Raw genomic sequence first — 17744 nt, forward strand, 5'->3', positions numbered from 1 at the left:
ACACCAAATGGGAAAGTTACTACACACGGCTCCATTTATCAAGCTGCCTCGTGGTGCAAGGCAGATAGGTGGGTGCAATACGGCATTGAGAAGTTCCATTAGTAATAGATTTGCTCTATGCTAATTAGTGTTAACCAGGTTGCACCGAGAGGCACAAAATGCAGCTCTAAATCCCCAAGGAAAGCAGTTAAACACTAGTCATTAAGCACCTGCTAAAGCTGGCCGTGTATGTTCCGTACATGTACTGACCCAGTCTTGTTGTTTATTCAAGAAGTACTTTGTAATAAATTGGCAGCACACTGAATCTATGCTTTATATTGCCAAAAAGGGTTTTATTGGTTTTATTATACGTTTATTATACGTTCTGAGCCTCACAGGGCTACATACATTACCTACCGGTAATTGACAGTTGACAGTTACTGCGCCGAACACGTCGCCATGACAACGGGGGGTGTGTGCGCGCCGTGCCGTGCGTGCATGTGCTAGCCGGGCTTGACGTGTGGCTTGTGTGCGAGCGTGCACTCTCAGCGGTGGCTTGTAACGTGGCGGTGACATGTAAGTGCATTTAGGGTGGCACTCTGCTTCAGCTCTTACCTCGGGTGCAAGGTCAATGATTTAAATATCCAAAAAAGACCAGCAACACCGAGTTATATTTCAAAAAGATCAATCGTGTATTAAAAACGCATGAACAGGAAACGTAATGTTGGCTGTTCATGCGTTTTTAATACACAATTGATCTTTTTGGAATATAACTCGGTGTTGCTGGTCTTTTTTGGATATATAATATATATATATAATTATATATATAATTATATATATAATTTTTTTTTTATTGGATATATGTTAATGTGTGCTTTTTACCTCCTGCATTTATTTCAACCCCCCTCCCCCAAAACAATGGTGGGGGTTGAGTTTGTTTCAGTGTATGATTTTGCCCTGTGCATTCATTGATAAAGAGATTTATGCACTCTCCTAGCAACAATGATTGTAATAAAAGGCACAGGGAAGCGCTACAAAGGAGAAGGGTTTCTCATGTGAGCAAGTCCTGCCTGCCTTGAATGTTAATAGAGGCAAGGGCATTAACCACTTGACACAAGATGTTAAAATAACAGTTATGCTTTCCTGAATTTTTGCATGTCTATATCGACACATACATGCTTTAAATAGAAAGTGAAATGCATCTTTATAATTTTGTAGGGCTTCAGATATACAATGAATGCATCCTTATTTTTGTCAGCTCTTTTAAGTGACAAATACAGAAATTGCAAAAGCTAAATATAATTTTAGGACAGTGATACTGGGAGTTTGGGCCATACAAGTAATATGCTAGAAAGTAGTATAATATGCCACAATACACAATACATTATATGTTTGTTTTTAATAATGCAATTGTGTTATAAACAACTCTTATCAAAATCTGTGGGTTACAGCCTAAGAGTTGGCACTGAGAATATAATTCTGGTCATAGAATGACTGAAATTCACTTATTGGTCAGTACTACATATATACGCAATAATACCTATAGACCATTTCATTAACTCAGATCAGATCTCTCAGTTTGGGTCCAGCATTTTCAGAATGTAGGTTTGTATCCAATTCACTGGTTCTAAGTCTGCCACACTTATTGATGCAACCCGCTGTGGGAACCCTTGTAGTACCGCAATTGAAAATTCAGAGTCCTGCCGTAGGTTCCAGTTTTCAAAGAAAGTACTCGTCAACAGGTAACGGGCCCCGTGCTGGCTGTACACCTTTCAAATTCAATCCAAATAACCTGGAGAGTACACATGTTCTTCAGTGCAACAGTGTAATTTATTGAGATATCACTGATATAATAACAACAATAATAATAATTTGTAACTTTGAAAATATTGACAAATGCTTGAGCAGAACAGTTACTATTTACATTCAGGTTTATGGATAAACCCTTCCAATTTCCCATGTTTCAGTTGGGCTTCTGAGGCTGAACTCAAACGAATGATTTGGATTTGGATTTCTAAAGTAAGTGGTACTGGCTCAGGCGGCACCTGCTGCTCTTCTGTGGGACTGATCTCAGAAGTAACTTTGGTTTTGGTTTTCCCTAAAATATAATGCATAGACAAGGAATCATTCTTTACTTTAAACAGTTAAACAAACAATCAAAACAAACAAAAAATATGTTATAATGTATGGTGCAAGTAGAACAAAATGGCTATGTGGAGCCCAACTAATTTATAGTTTCAATATAAGTACTCATTTAGCCCCCTTTGTTCTGCAGATCCTTGCTTGGGATTGCATCGACTGATCACACTGAACACCACACACATGCATAATTAGTGAGCTAGGGAACTTGCTCATTTTGCTACTATTGTTCACCCAACCAGGGGTGTAACACTTGAGCGCCTGTGCCTTGGGTGCCCCATGGGTGCCTTTATAAAAGATATTCATTTTTTTAGACAAAAGTAACAAAATCCTCCAGCCTCTGCTGTAGAGTTCCTGTGGAAATCTGGCGATGGAGCTAGGGGAGAGAGGAGGTATGCGGGCGCAATGTGTGCGATCATGCCTAATGTCACTTCCATCGAATAGGCTTAGGGTGGCACCGGACCTAAATACAACCTTGCCCCCAGCAAGTCAGGATTTTTTTAGACTGCAAACAACTTCTCTGTGAAAGATATTCTTTAAAACCACTAAACACTTTTAATCGATGTAAAACTGTTAGAATATTCAGAATATTTTTGTTCATTATGCAAAAAAACAGTTTTTGTGTGGAGATCCACTTATATCAATTAAAAAAAGTATGTAAACAATAATAGGATGAGGGTCAGTTCTGTTGTTCCATTAGAACTGAAGCCTTAGAACAAACAAATTCAGTCAGAACATTGCTTCTGTTAGCTTTTCCTGTAGTTCACATATACCAGCTACCTGGCAACTGGTTGCTGTGCAGTTTTCTGCCTTGTTTTCCTGGTCTTTAAACATTTAATCAAAATACATGAACAATGCTCTGAGATGTGTTGTAATACACCCATGTGTACGTTGGCCTGGATTTAGTAAGAAATTGTCCCAGTAGGTGCCATGATTGTGTGTGTGACAGAGGGGACCCAAACTACATAGAAATCAATCTCAGAAATGTAGGGCGGCTATTTATAAAGAAAGAATGCTGAACGTGATAAGAGCAGATTTTTTGCAGAAAGTAACCAAGTAAATATTGCCTTTAAAGCATAGTGCTTATATCATTTTTTTTTTTAGCAGGTCTTATAGTCATGCAATTTCTATTTCTAGTGAGGTTTTAACAGTTTGAGGCACTGTTAAACCTTCAGTTTCCTGTCCAATAGAATGTAACTGTTTCCTGCTAATATACAATTTCTCATTATAAGCACATCTAATGTTAGCTGCAGAAGAATCCTAACTCTAAAAGCACTATGAAGTGGCTCAGTTTGTAAGTTGTCCAAGCTTGCCTAGAGCAAGACCATTTTGGAAAGGGAGGCCACACTTGCAAAACATGTTTATTTCAATTTTAAGGGCAGATCAATGGGAGTCTAGTGCTTAATACATAAAAACCCAGTTTCTATTCATTCTATGGGATTTTTAGGGTATTTAAGCGTTAAGTGATTTTAAGTGTATTTATCATATGGTGAACTCTTACTTTAACCCACTGATAAATATGCTTCTAAAAAAACCCATAGGAATGAATAGAAATTGGGCAAATTTTTATGTATTAAAGGAATATTGTCTTAAGAAAACATTTCTTTTTTTTTTCTCTAAATACATCAGTTAATAGAACTTCTCTAGCAGAATCCTGCATTGAAATTCATTTTTAAAAGTGCATGTAATAACAGCTCGTTGTCCTCCTTTCTTGGGTAAGGTGGTCTGTGTCTGCTATTAACTGCCAGACAATGGGCAAAGACCTGATAGGATAACTATCTTAGATGAATGCTAAAGATGCTGTCCTACATGGGTGTTATTTTATATTTTAGATACATTTCACCTTTGAATGACTAGCTTTTCAATCACAAGGGGCATCTCATCAGCATGCTACTAATATTTCACTCAGTGGCAACATAAAGATTAACATCTTTGTAAGACCTTAAAATGCAGGAAAACTAGAGTCCCCAAGTAAAGAGGGAAAATAACATCAATCACAAATGTTTACTGTAGTCTGAAAGCTGCAGTTTAGCAGCAATGGGAGGGCTATTGGCAGGACTTCCTTGATGTAGATAATAAAAATACACCATAATTGTTTTACATAATACAATATATATTTAGTTTTTTTTTAAAGGTACATTTTTATTGGTTTTACAACATCACAAAACAATAAAATACAAAACAGTGTTTAGTATATTGACATTGGAACGGTGTCGAGTCAAGTTTAGGTCATTACAAGCAAGGATACTATTGCTAGGCATTGTAGTTTTCACAGTGTAGGTGGCTGTGTTTAGTTCTGTCGGGTCAGTCACACTTAGTACAAGGGGGTAAGCTATGTGTCCAGATTATCTTGGTTGTAAAATATATATTTAGTTTTAGTTTCTTTTTTATCTGTAATGCTGGGCCCAGGTCAAATGCCCTCATTGTCATACTCTAAAACAGGTCCTAATATATCAATAGTTTCTATATGCTACATGCTATATGTCACAAGAGTGGAGAGCAGCCTTTAGCCAGTCAATGAGACTGGATAAAAAAGGGAGTGAAATGTCAGTTAAACTGCATGTAGACTCCTGGATAATGACAGCTAAATGGATGATGAATGTCCCTTTGTGGGTATTATATACTAATCAGAAGATTAATGGAACTTACCTGCAGAAGATGCTGAATTTTTATGCGTATCCACACTTTCCCTTCCACTTTTCTTTCTATCTTTGCTTTTTTTACCTTCCTGATAAAAAACAGACACAATTTATGTGTATATCTGGTCTTCAGAGGCACAAGGTATGGAGTGGCAAGAGGCAAAACCAGCATCCAGGCCCTGCCCTTACCAGCTTCCCAAATGAGCACTAAGGGGCACGCCCAGATGTGGGGTGGTATTGACTCAATACCACTATATTGACTGAATATTGAGACAATGTAATGTATACTGTATCTCACCTGTTTTATTATTTACAAGAAAATAATTTTGGGTAAAAGAGCTGACTTCTTACCTTATCAATCACAATTGGTTGTTTCTCAGGTTCAGTAGAACACATTTCCAAGTTACAAATGGTAGACACTGACATTTCTCCCGAAACAAGACTATCTAGGTTTACATGGGCAAAACCAAGAGTCTTCAGGATAGGAGGATCTCTTTGAAATTCATCTAAATTTTCTTTTTTGTTTTTGGTCTTTGTACCAGCTTTACTACCCTGAAACAAAATATATTTCATTAATGGAATCCATGAATTCCTGGAACTTCTGGCTAAAAAAGTATGGCAAGTATAATATAATGGTTCTCCTTAGCATTGCTGACTATGGGCCTACACCACAAATGTTTGCCTTGGCAAGAGACTATATATTAGAATGAAACAGTTCATGGAATATTTTTGTATTTATTGCAGTGTTGGACTAGGACACCCAGGACCCCCTTTTCTTACTGAGAAAAAAACCTAGTATACCCATGTTTGAGAAATATGTTGTTCAAATGTAAGTTATTAATATAGGCTAGAAGGCACTGATTTTTGCTCACTAGATGTCAATTCATTGAAAACCGTGGGACACATTTTATTTATCGAAACATCACAACAACCAGTAAGGCAACTTTCAAAAATACACATTTAGGACTAAAGTCGGTGTGGGCAGCTGTGCGGTCCTGTGTTTTCTGCTTGTTGCATTATTGCTGTACAAGCTGTGTAAGTGCACAGAGCAATATTGTGGATACAGACAGACTGCAGGAAGTACATCTCTATTCCCATGCTATTTACAGCCTAGATTATATGGTTGTTTGAATAACCTAACAACTCTTGCACTCCATTTACACTGTATAATTTGTTTTTGCACCCCCCTGCCTTGCTTTATAATTAAAGGAAAAGTAACACTAAAATTTTTTAAGTAAAAAAGCTATTTTACCCTGCACCAATAACTGCCCTATCCTGCAAACCACTTAGTATTTTAAATGCTTTAATAGAAAATACCTGCTAAAACTTGGCTTCCTGTCAACTGAACTACAGCGAAGGAGTTGCATTCACTATGTGACGATCGATTGATTGAGCCTAGCCTTCTTTCTGTATAGGAAGGAGTCAGGCTAGGCTCGATCAATTGTCACATAATGAATGCAGCTCCATCCTTTGCCGTATCGCTGTAGTTCAATTGACAGGAAGCCAAGTTTTAGCAGGTATTTTCTATTAAAGCATTTAAAATACTAAGTGGTTTGCAGGATAGGGCAGTTATTGGTGCAGGGTAGAATAGCTTTATTTAACAAAAATTTAGTGTTACATTTCCTTTAACAGCGTTCCTGGATTCTCCTGCTTATCAGTGGTAATATATTTGGCCCCAATCATTTTCCAGACCCTGTCACAGATTCCTAAACTAAAGGTGGCTGCTCATTTTTTTTTATTTTAACAGAATGGTTTATATATCTAACAAAATGTAAGTATATTGCTTTTCACAGACCAAGTGTTATAGACAAAGCCCTGGTTAACACTACAGAAAAAATGTCTATACATGCAACTTATCAGTCATGTGTTTCAGGTAGATAAGTAATGCTCTGTTTTGCAAAGCCTGAATAATGTTGTACTTACTGCGGCTACCAGTGGCATAACTATATATACAGCAGACCCTGGGCAGCAGGGGGGACCGGACCATAGGATCTCTCCGGCCCCTCTCCTACCTTAAATATACTGGCACAGTTGAGTCGGGAGTTTGGCGTGATCGGTGGCGAGAAAGAAAGAGGGGGGGAGCCCTGTGTGACCAAGATATGCCATGGTGGCTACTGTCCTGTGAAAATACAGCACCGTTCAAATTATCTCTCTAACCACTTACAATATTAATCAATAAAAAGTGCCCTGCCTGACGCATTTAAGGTGCGGTGACAGAGCTATGTGCAGAAAAAGCTAGCTTGAGAAGCCAGACAGAGGTGTTTTTTCCACCAATGTATTTCTCTGGGCAGTCAAAAAGTTTTGTGTCACTAGCCTGACAATACATGACCAGGGAGGGCCAAGACAACAAGGCGCCCTAGAAAACCCAGTCGGCCACCTCACCTTCAACCTACCACCCCCCATGGCGTCTTGGGGGGGGGTTATTGTTCCCACTGCACAAAGACAAGCACGGGAGCAATGACAAGATGACAAGGGAGGGCAGACTAGGTGTAGACCCACTCATCGTTGTGCCCTAAGCAGGTGCCTCTTCTGCCTACCCCTAGTTCAGCAGCTACATGTCACAGCTACAAAAATAGACAAGGCTGATCATTTACTGATAATTGTCTCTATGTGTGTTTTAGCAGAGGCAGTTCTCAGTATTGTCTATGGCAGGGTATTTTCTGGTGTTCAGTAGCTGTGACATTTAGCTCCTGCTAAGTAGCTCCATTTGGCTTTGCCCTTAACTTTGTCCCAGTATTAGAAAAACAATGAAAATTTCCTTCTTATCAGTTATAACAGAACCCTATCTTAAGAGAACATAACTTGACTGCAACACCCTAAAGCTGTTATTTTAGCGAAAGGTGGCAGCATATTCATTTATTCTTAATTTTTTTTTTAAATTACATTTTCAAAATGTACTATGGTGTGCATGCTCCAGCCCAGGGCAAGGAATACCTGGGAATCTCAAGATAAAAGCAAGGTCTCATAGAAAGTATCCTGGCCTGATGTGTTTTCCACCAAGGAGGAGTGACATCCTGGGGTAAACATTAAGGGGCTGATTCACCAAAGTACGAGTTCGAATCCCGGAATGGGTAAAATTCAGATTAGATACAATAATTTCTGATGATCGGAAATGTCACGACAATGCTTACGAAAAAATCGCATTAGTCATGATATTGGCGATGGTATTGGCGATCATGGTATTGGCGATCCAAAAGTCACTAAATTTTCATATCTGAACGATCTTAAACGGCGGGAAAAGCTTTCTGACTTTAATCCTTCTGTGCATGATTTCGGATGCCTCCCATAGGACTCAATGGCACTCTGCAGCTCCAACCTGGCCCAAGGAAAGTCTCCCATAGGGCTCAATGGCACTCTGCAGCTCCAACCTGGCCCAAGGAAAGTCTCCCATAGGGCTCAATGGCACTCTGCAGCTCTAACCTGGCCCAAGGAAAGTCTCCCATAGGGCTCAATGGTACTCTGCAGCTCCAACCTGGCCCAAGGAAAGTCTCCCATAGGGCTCAATGGCACTCTGCAGCTCCAACCTGGCCCAAGGAAAGTCTCCCATAGGGCTCAATGGCACTCTGCAGCTCCAACCTGGCCCAAGGAAAGTCTCCCATAGGGCTCAATGGCACTCTGCAGCTCCAACCTGGCCCAAGGAAAGTCTCCCATAGGGCTCAATGGCACTCTGCAGCTCCAACCTGGCCCAAGGAAAGTCTCCCATAGGGCTCAATGGCACTCTGCAGCTCCAACCTGGCCCAAGGAAAGTCTCCCATAGGGCTCAATGGCACTCTGCAGCTCCAACCTGGCCCAAGGAAAGTCACGATACCAAAGCTTGAATGAATCCGAAACATTCGTACTCGGCGCAACAAATATGATTTTGACACACAAATTGTCACGCTTTTTGTCGCAAAGTGCGAAAAAGTTGTGCAAATTAACGAAAAAGTCGCAGAAAATACACACTACGAAAACTTAGAAAAAATAAGATTTTTTGTATTCAGAAGGGCCCCTAATTAACTTAACTCACTGGGGATGCATAAGGAATGAATGATTTTGCAAGGGCATGTATATCTTCACCATAAGTACTTGACATATAAAGAATACTGGTAGATTATTATCATCATTTGGTACTGCATTAAATGGCATCAATATTTGGGCCTGCGCTCAAGGAAGGAAAGGGGGTGTTTGCATTACACAGTGAGCAGCAGGGCAGTGAAGTTGCGCACAAATGTATTATAATTTGATAAAATCCTTAAAGGAGAAGGAAAGGCAAAGTCACTTGGGGGTGCCAAAATGTTAGGCACCCCCAAGTGACTTAAATCGCCTACCTTGTACCCCGGGCTGGTGCCCCTGTTCGGAGAGAACAGCACCAGCCCGGGGTACCTGTAGCGAGTGCTTCCTCCTTCCTGCTTTGCTCACACGCGCATGCGCAGTAGAGTGAAAAGCCAAACTTTAACAGAAAAGTCGGTTTTTCACTCTACTGCGCATGTGCCGACCACTGGCATTTGCCGGAAAACAAAGCAGGAAGGAGGAAGCGCTTTCTACAGGTACCAGCCCTGGGTACAAGGTAGGCGATTAAAGTCACTTGGGGATGCCTAACATTTTGGCACCCCCAGGTGACTTTGCCTTTTCTTCTCCTTTAATTGTGTTAAGAGAAAATAATACAAGATGAAAGCTATGGACAAAGCCATGCAAATATTACCTCAGAATAATATAATATTTCCTAGCGTTTAATTGTTAAGCATGTTGACCAAGATTTATAGTCAGTATAATCTTCTGTACATTGTAAATATTTATGTAATTAGTGCCAGGGTCCTGTTAACAAAACAAAGCAATGTAGAATGATACGAACTTTCAAGGTTATCTGAGATCATCTATTGCTTATATAGTCACATGCACACTTGGAACTCACCTTGGAACTAGGTCTACCTTTGTCTTTCTCCTTCTCTCCTTTTTTGGCAGACTTAGGAACAGCAGTTTTATTGTGATCCACAGGCCAGCAATAAGTCTGAAATGACAGGATATTATGTCATGCAAAGTCATGTCTACTTAGCACCATGAGCACATTGGCTGATTTCTGGGTATCCAGCTGGCCTCTTGAATTATTCTCGACCCAGTAATTGTGGGGATGGGCAGTGATCCTATATGTATTCCAATGGAATGGGTGTGTCATCAGTCATTATTTTGCCCTTGATTGCCCATGATCATTCATTATGAAGTGATTATTATACAAAGAATCTAAAGGAGAAGGCCATATACAACAAAGTTTCCTTTTGTAGCCCATTTTAAAGCTCACACAAAGACACATAAAGACAGTTTGACTGCTAACCACTTTGATTATCTGGCCAGGGAACTCAAGGCAATATCTAATCAATGGTACAAAAATTAAAAACTCTATATTGCAAACATGCTTTCCTTTTAGGAAATTTAGAATCTATAAACTTTGTGACTGGCCTTAGCTTCCCATGTAATGTGAAATAAGAAAGCAGGTTGGCTCTGCAGCCCCATAACTCCAAATTTCAGTAGTACAGAAATTTGTAGTACAGAACATAAATAACACTGCTAAACTAACCCTGTTCTTATGTTTAGGGTTTGACCCAGGAGCTGCAGTAAGTCTAGGCTGGCTCATTCAGTAAGCCTGGCATTTTAACTGTTAAGGTGGCCATACACGCACCGATAATATTGTACGAAACCTCGTTTCGTACGATATTCGGTGCGTGTATGGTATGTCGGCGAGTCGACCGATATCGCAGGAAGCTGCTGATATCGGCCGACTGGCCGATCGGACCAGTTTGAAAATTTTGATCGGGCGCCATAGAAGGCGCCTGACCAAAATTCTCCCTTCAGCGCTGAATCGGCAGAAGGAGGTAGAAATCCTATTGTTTCTACCTCCTAACCTGCTGATTCAGCCCTGAATGGTGTGTGGCGGATCTGACGATGTTTCGTGCGACGATGGTCCCATGAAACATCGTCAGATCACCACGTGTATGGCCAGCTTAAGAGTATCTCTGGTTACATACAAATAGCTATTAATGTAAATAGGCCGCCCACCTTCACACACATTTTTATCATTATGTACACAGTCACATTTAAAAAAGAGTCTGCAGTTGGTTTTAGTTTCTATTCTTTGGAACTCAAACAACTGTGGTTGCTAAGTTCCTATTTGCTGAAGAAATGAGGTAGAGGTTTTGAATGGTTAACTAGAAGATAAGGAGTAGAGGGGTCTAAGTGTAAAAAGAAGTGGTAAACATAATAATATCATTAAATATATATACTAATGATAATAACAGTACAACTTTAGCCTCATGAATCTGCTTTTTTGTTGTCTGTGTCAGTGACCCCCAAAGCCAACAGTCTGGGCAGCAATGCAATTCCTTCATGATATATTAAAATGATTTGGTAAATTATCGGACTGAGAACGTTTTCGGCCTTCCCTGACCTTTACCAATTTTTTACTTAATCATGCACAAAAAGTAAAGTTAAAAATACCCTATTTCATACTGATTAAACTAGAAGACTGAAAATATTTTTGAATTTTTAAAAATGACATAGTTAAAAAAAACACGCAGAGAATAAAAAATGAAGGCTAGTTGTAAACAGTCTTTAAAAGTGCTGTCCAATTTCTCTGGTACCAAGGACTGGAATTTTTCTTTCTACTTGGTGGAGGTCTGATATTGGAAGCCAGTTTTGTCCACTCTTCTTTTTTAAACCACAACCACTTCAAACCAAACCCATGTTATTACAAGAGCTTTTAAGACTACACCCACATTAATGTGGTAGGTAGCACAGCAAAAACCCAAATGGTTTGATGTCACTGCAGGTATATCCCCCCTCACTCATATGTGAAAGAAGTTTATTAAGTCAAACCCATATGCCTCCCCCTCCCCTGTGGATAGCACAGCAACCCCCAGCACATAATAATTACACACTTTAGGGACCCCCTCACAAACTCCCAGAAAAAAACCCCACAAGGTTCGCCATTCACAGCCAGATTAGGGCAGGTGGAGTATGGCACACACATGCAGCATAGGGCAGGCAGAGTATGGAACACACAGGCAGCTTAAGGCAGGCAGAGTATGGCACACACAGGCAGCATAGGGCAGGCAGAGTATGACACACACACAGGCAGATTAGGGCAGGTGGAGTATGGCACACACATGCAGCATAGGGCAGGCAGAGTATGGCACACACATGCAGCATAGGGCAGGCAGGGTATGGCACACATAGGCAGCATAGGTCAGGCAGAGTATGGCACACACAAACATAGGACAGGCAGAGTATGGCACATGCAGGCAGCACAGGGCAGGCAGAGTATGGCACACAAGCAACATAGGGCAGGCAGGGTATGGCACACACAGGCAGCATAGGACAGCCAGAGTATGGCACACACAGGCAGCATAGGGCAGGCAGAGTATGGCACACACAAACATAGGGCAGGCAGAGTATGGCACACACAGGTAGCACAGGGCAGGCAGAGTATGGCACACAAGCAACATAGGGCAGACAGGGTATGGCACACACAGGCAGCATAGGGCAGGCAGAGTATGGCACACACGCAACATAGGGCAGGCAGGGTATGGCACACACAGGCAGCATAGGGCAGGCAGAGTATGGCACACAAACATAGGGCAGGCAGAGTATGGCACACCCAGGCAGCATAGGGCAGGCAGAGTATGACACACACAGGCAGATTAGGACAGGCAGAGTATGGCACATGCAGGCAGCATAGGGCAGGAAGAGTATGGCACACACACAATAAAGGGCAGGCAGAATATGGAACACAAAAGCAGCATAGGGCAGGCAGGGTATGGCACACACAGGCAGCATAGGTCAGGCAGAGTATGCCACATACATAACATGGGGGGGCAGAATATGGAACACACAGGCAGCATAGGGCAGGCAGAGTATGGCACACATAGGCAGCATAGTTCAGGCAGAGTATGGCACACACAGGCAGGGTAGGGCAGGCAGAGTACGGCACATACATATAGAGCTGGGTGGGCAGTGTACGGCACACAGGCAGCATAGGGCAGACAGAGTATAGCACTCAGAACCGTTGTAGAACAAGACAGGCAGAGTAGGGAAGAAGACAGGGAAACCTATGACTATGCAAGTAACTGATATTGACCATTCCAAGATGAACAGTTTGTACTGCAAGACATAGGGGCTGATTTACTAATCCACGAATCCGAATGGGAAAAATTCAGATTGGAAACGAACATTTTGCAACTTTTTCGTATTTTTTGCAATTTTTTTTGTCGCCGTTATGACTTTTTCGTAGCCGTTAAGACTTGCGAGAATTGTCGAGACTTTTTCGTAGCCGTTAAGACTTGCGTGAATTGTCGCGACTTTTTCGTAGCCGTTATGATTTGCTCGTATATTGTCGCAACTTTTTCTTATTGAGCGCTCGTAAACGGCGGGCAAAACTTTCAGACTTTGCATGATTTTGGAAGCCTCCCATAGGACTCAATGGCACTCTGCAGCTCCAACCTGGCCCAAGGAAAGTCACGATACTGAAGCTTGAATGAATCCGAAACTTTCGTACTCGGCGCAATGGCTACGAAAAAGTTGCGACAATTTACGAAAAAGTCGTAACGGCTACGAAAAAGTCACGTCAATTTACAAAAAAAATCGCAAAATACCGATCATTACAAAAAAAAAAAACGCATTTGGGCGCTTTTCGGACGTTCGTGGATTAGTAAATGTGCCCCTTAGAGTAACAAAAGTTGGAACAATACAAGGTCTTGCAGGTGTAAACACTACAGAGGTTTACAGCCAAGGTGTGAACAATGCAGGGGGCCAGGTAATCTCAGTATTGATAACAATTAAATCTTACAGAAAGGTTAGCAGTCACAGCAGCTAAACAGGTGGGGCCACACAGGGAAGGGAAACGTTTTATGAGGGTGGACAGCCCCTTAAATTTGTTTTCATTGTAAAGGATTTTACAAATTGAGCTATATATTTTTATTCTTCCTTTGCACTTGTTTTTGTTTGTACAAAGTCCGTTTGCAGACTTTGTACAAATGATAGGTAGTGTCTTTGCATTAAGAGTACAATTTTAGTTATGCTTTGGTAATACTGCCATCTACTGGTTTCATTTCAGCACTTTGAATTTTTAAGAATCAACGCCATGTAAACGTTAGGAGACTAATTAAAAAAAACTAATGTACATTCAGCAAGGCAATGGTACACAGCCCACTCTGATAAACTGTGTATAAGTGCACACAATGATGGAAATACTGCCATTACTACATATAAGCGCTGAATGCAGGTGAAACACAACATGCTGCATTCCACCTGTGTTCAGCGCTTATTATTAGCCACTCTAGGGATTTAAAGGACTTTCTATAAATTCTCACCATGGTATTCAGTTATAATGTATGTATGTATATATATATATATATATATAGCGGGTAAAAAAAGGAATACACTCTGACTGAATGTCCACTGGCACTTAATATTGAATCAGTATATTAATATTAGACCCCACACCATTGAGAACAGTAAGGTTGTTGAATGCCCTGCTGAGTGATGTTGTGATAGCAGAATCTATTAATGCCTTTAACCCTTTCACTGCCAGCCATTTTGAACAAAGTGGAACTTCTATTGCCAGACAGTTTTTGAACATTTTGCACTGTTTGACTTTAGGGGCTTTTCCTCGGGGGGACTTTTAGTTTACCCAGGAAAACTATATATCGTTTTTTTCGGGACATCCTAAGCTTTCAAAATATGGTGGAATTTTTGTGTAATTCCAATTCTGTAACAAGATATAGGCTTCTAAATGTCTAAAAAATTTGTAAAAAAAATATTTTCCATAATATAAACACATACACCAGAAACAAAAATTATTTTATGCACTAAAATACACCTGATTTGGAAAGTCCCATGTCTCCTGAACGTGCCAATACCAAATATATATAGTTTTATGGAGATTTCTCACTTGCGTAGGTCAAAAACTCCCAGCAGTACACTACCAAATTTCCAAAGCACTGCTCCAGAAAGCTGCATACTTTAGATTTCAAGGACAAAAATTCCACTAACAGAAGGTTTATCCCATAAAATTGTACATTTTTGGAAAGAACAGATTCTGGGGAATCCAGAATAGGCACAACTGTCTGTCTACTCCAAACTATCAAGTCGCAATGCTTTCCTAAAGTTATTGGTTTTTATCAAAACTTGTGATTTTTTTTAAAAATCGCTTCAAAGCTTCCAGTCTATAGTATCTTATCCCCTACAGGTCATAATGTAACCAAATAAAACACCCTAAATATGAATGCCAGGGGTCCACTGAACAGTTTGATGCCCAATATGTATAAGTTTACTTAAGTATGTGGCATGTAGGGGCCCCAATGTGAACATACCCCCATATGATCTATCATTTCTGTCATTTCAGCTTCTGCAAAATCAACACATTTACATCATTATATGTGGGATAATGCTACAAAAAAGTATGCTCACCCCAGAAAGCCATATATTTTTGGAAAGTACACATTCCCCCGAATCTAAAATGGGTACCCATGTCTTTCTACTCCAAAGTACCAAGTCGCAAAGCTTTCCTAAAGTTGGCAATTTTGATAATATTTCCAAAAATCCTCTCAAAGCTTCCAGTTTGCAGCATCTAATCTCCCATGTATCATTAGGTACCAAGATAAAACACCCTGAACTTGAATGCCAGGGGTCCACTGAACAGTATGATGCCCAATATGTTTAGGTTTACCTAAGTATGTGGCATGTAGGGGCCCCAATATGAACATACCCCATATGATCCATCATTTCTGTCATTTCAGCTTCTGCAAAATCAACACATTTACATCATTTTGTGTGGGATAACGCTACAAAAAAGTATGCTCACCCCAGAAAGCCATATATTTTTGGAAAGTACACATCCCCCCGAATCTGTAATGGGTACCCGTGTCTTTCTACTCCAAAGTACCAAGCCGCAAAGCATTTCTAAAGTTAGCAATTTTGATGACAATTCCAAAAATCCCCTCAAAGCTTCCATTTTGCAGCATCTTATCTCCCACATAGTGTTAGGTACCAAGGTAAAACACCCTAAATTTGAATGCCAGGGATCCACTGAACAGTTTGATGCCCAATATGTTTAGGTTTACCTAAGTATGTGGCATGTAGGGGCCCCAATATGAACATACCCCATATGATCCGTCATTTCTGTCATTTCAGGTTCTGCAAAATCAACACATTTACATCATTTTGTGTGGGATAACGCTACAAAAAAGTATGCTCACCCCAGAAAGCCATATATTTTTGGAAAGTACACATCCCCCCGAATCTATAATGGGTACCTGTGTCTTTCTACTCCAAAGTACCAAGCCGCAAAGCATTTCTAAAGTTAGCAATTTTGATGACAATTCCAAAAATCCCCTCAAAGCTTCCATTTTGCAGCATCTTATCTCCCACATAGTATTAGGTACCAAGGTAAAACAACCTAAATTTGAACGCCAGGGATCCACTGAACAGTTTGATGCCCAATATGTATAGGTTTACCTAAGTATGTGGCATGTAGGGGCTCCAATATGAACATACCCCCATATGATCCGTCATTTCTGTCATTTCAGCTTCTGCAAAATCAACACATTTACATCATTTTGTGTGGGATAACGCTACAAAAAAGTACGCTCACCCCAGAAAGCCATATATTTTTGGAAAGTACACATTCCCCCGAATCTAAAATGGGTACCCATATCTTTCTACTCCAAAGTACCAAGTTGCAAAGCTTTCCTAAAGTTGCCAATTTTGATAATATTTCCAAAAATCCTCTCAAAGCTTCCAGTTTGCAGCATCTAATCTCCCATGTATCATTAGGTACCAAGATAAAACACCCTGAACTTGAACGCCAGGGGTCCACTGAACAGTATGATGCCCAATATGTTTAGGTTTACCTAAGTATGTGGCATGTAGGGGCCCCAATATGAACCTACCCCCATATGATCCGTCATTTCTGTCATTTCAGCTTCTGCAAAATCAACACATTTACATCATTATATGTGGGATAATGCTACAAAAAAGTCATAAATTTGTGGAAAGTACACATTCCCCGAACTCTAAAATGGGTACCCATGTATTTCTACTCCAAAGTACCAAGCCGCAAAGGTTTCCTAAGTTTGCCAATTTTATGACATTTCCAAAAATCACCTCAAAACTTCCAATATGCAGCATCTTATTTTCTATAGGTGATCAGGTACCAAGATAAATCACCCTAAATATGAACCCCAGAGGTCTACTGAACAGTTTGATGCCCATTGTACATAGGTCTATCAAAGCACATGGCACTTAGAGACCCCAAAATATACCTAGTGCACACTAATTTCATGGCTTACCTTTACCTAATTCATAAACACATGGCAGTTTTTATGTGGGATAGAAACTGCAGAAATGTAGGGTAACCCCTGAAAACCATATATTTTTGGAAAGTACACGTTCAGACAAATCCAACATGGGTAAAGAGTCCTTTCTACACAAAAGTATCAATCTGCAAAGCTTTCCTAAATCTAGTGGTTTCTATGACATTTCAGAAAATCGCCTAAAAATGTTGCAATTTGCCGCATTTATCTCACACAATTTCTTGCCTACAAAAGGAAAATCACCCCAACTAGGAACACCTAAGGTCTACTGAACAGTTTGATGCCCTATATGCATAGATTTACTAAACTATGCGGAGTACAGGGGCCCCCAAATAAAAATAGTGCACATTCATTTTCACGAATGACGCTCCGGCTCGTGCAGTTTTTGCACCCGGTATGTGTATTATGTGCCATAAGAACCCCTAACAGTACAGAAACCCTAGAAAACCATACATTTTCTGAAAGTACACATTCTGACAAAACAAAAATGGGTAAATACATCTTTCTACTGCAAACTACCAAACTACAAAGCTATGCTAAACAGAACGGTTTTTATGACATTTCTGAAAATCGTCACAAAGCTTGCATTTTACCTCATTATGTACCCCCACAATTTGTAACGTATAAACATAAAACACTCTAAATA

General features: G+C 40.3%; 1 protein-coding gene across 2 annotated transcripts in view; it reads right to left on the bottom strand.

Annotated features, from left to right (window-relative positions):
• Nucleotides 1-1790: 1790 nt before the first annotated feature.
• Nucleotides 1791-17744, bottom strand: part of lrrc43 (leucine rich repeat containing 43) — a 29655-nt gene continuing 13701 nt past the window's right edge. For both annotated transcript variants that reach the window (XM_012968965.3, XM_002937704.5), the window contains exons 9-12: nucleotides 9649-9744; nucleotides 5109-5309; nucleotides 4768-4846; nucleotides 1791-2077 (exon numbers count right to left, since the gene is read on the bottom strand). In XM_012968965.3, coding sequence (XP_012824419.2) covers nucleotides 1896-2077; nucleotides 4768-4846; nucleotides 5109-5309; nucleotides 9649-9744 — 558 coding nt within the window. In that variant the 3' untranslated portion in view covers nucleotides 1791-1895. The remainder of the gene's footprint in view (nucleotides 2078-4767; nucleotides 4847-5108; nucleotides 5310-9648; nucleotides 9745-17744) is intronic.

This window comes from Xenopus tropicalis, chromosome 1, assembly GCF_000004195.4.
Source record: "Xenopus tropicalis strain Nigerian chromosome 1, UCB_Xtro_10.0, whole genome shotgun sequence".
Lineage (NCBI taxonomy): Eukaryota > Metazoa > Chordata > Amphibia > Anura > Pipidae > Xenopus > Xenopus tropicalis.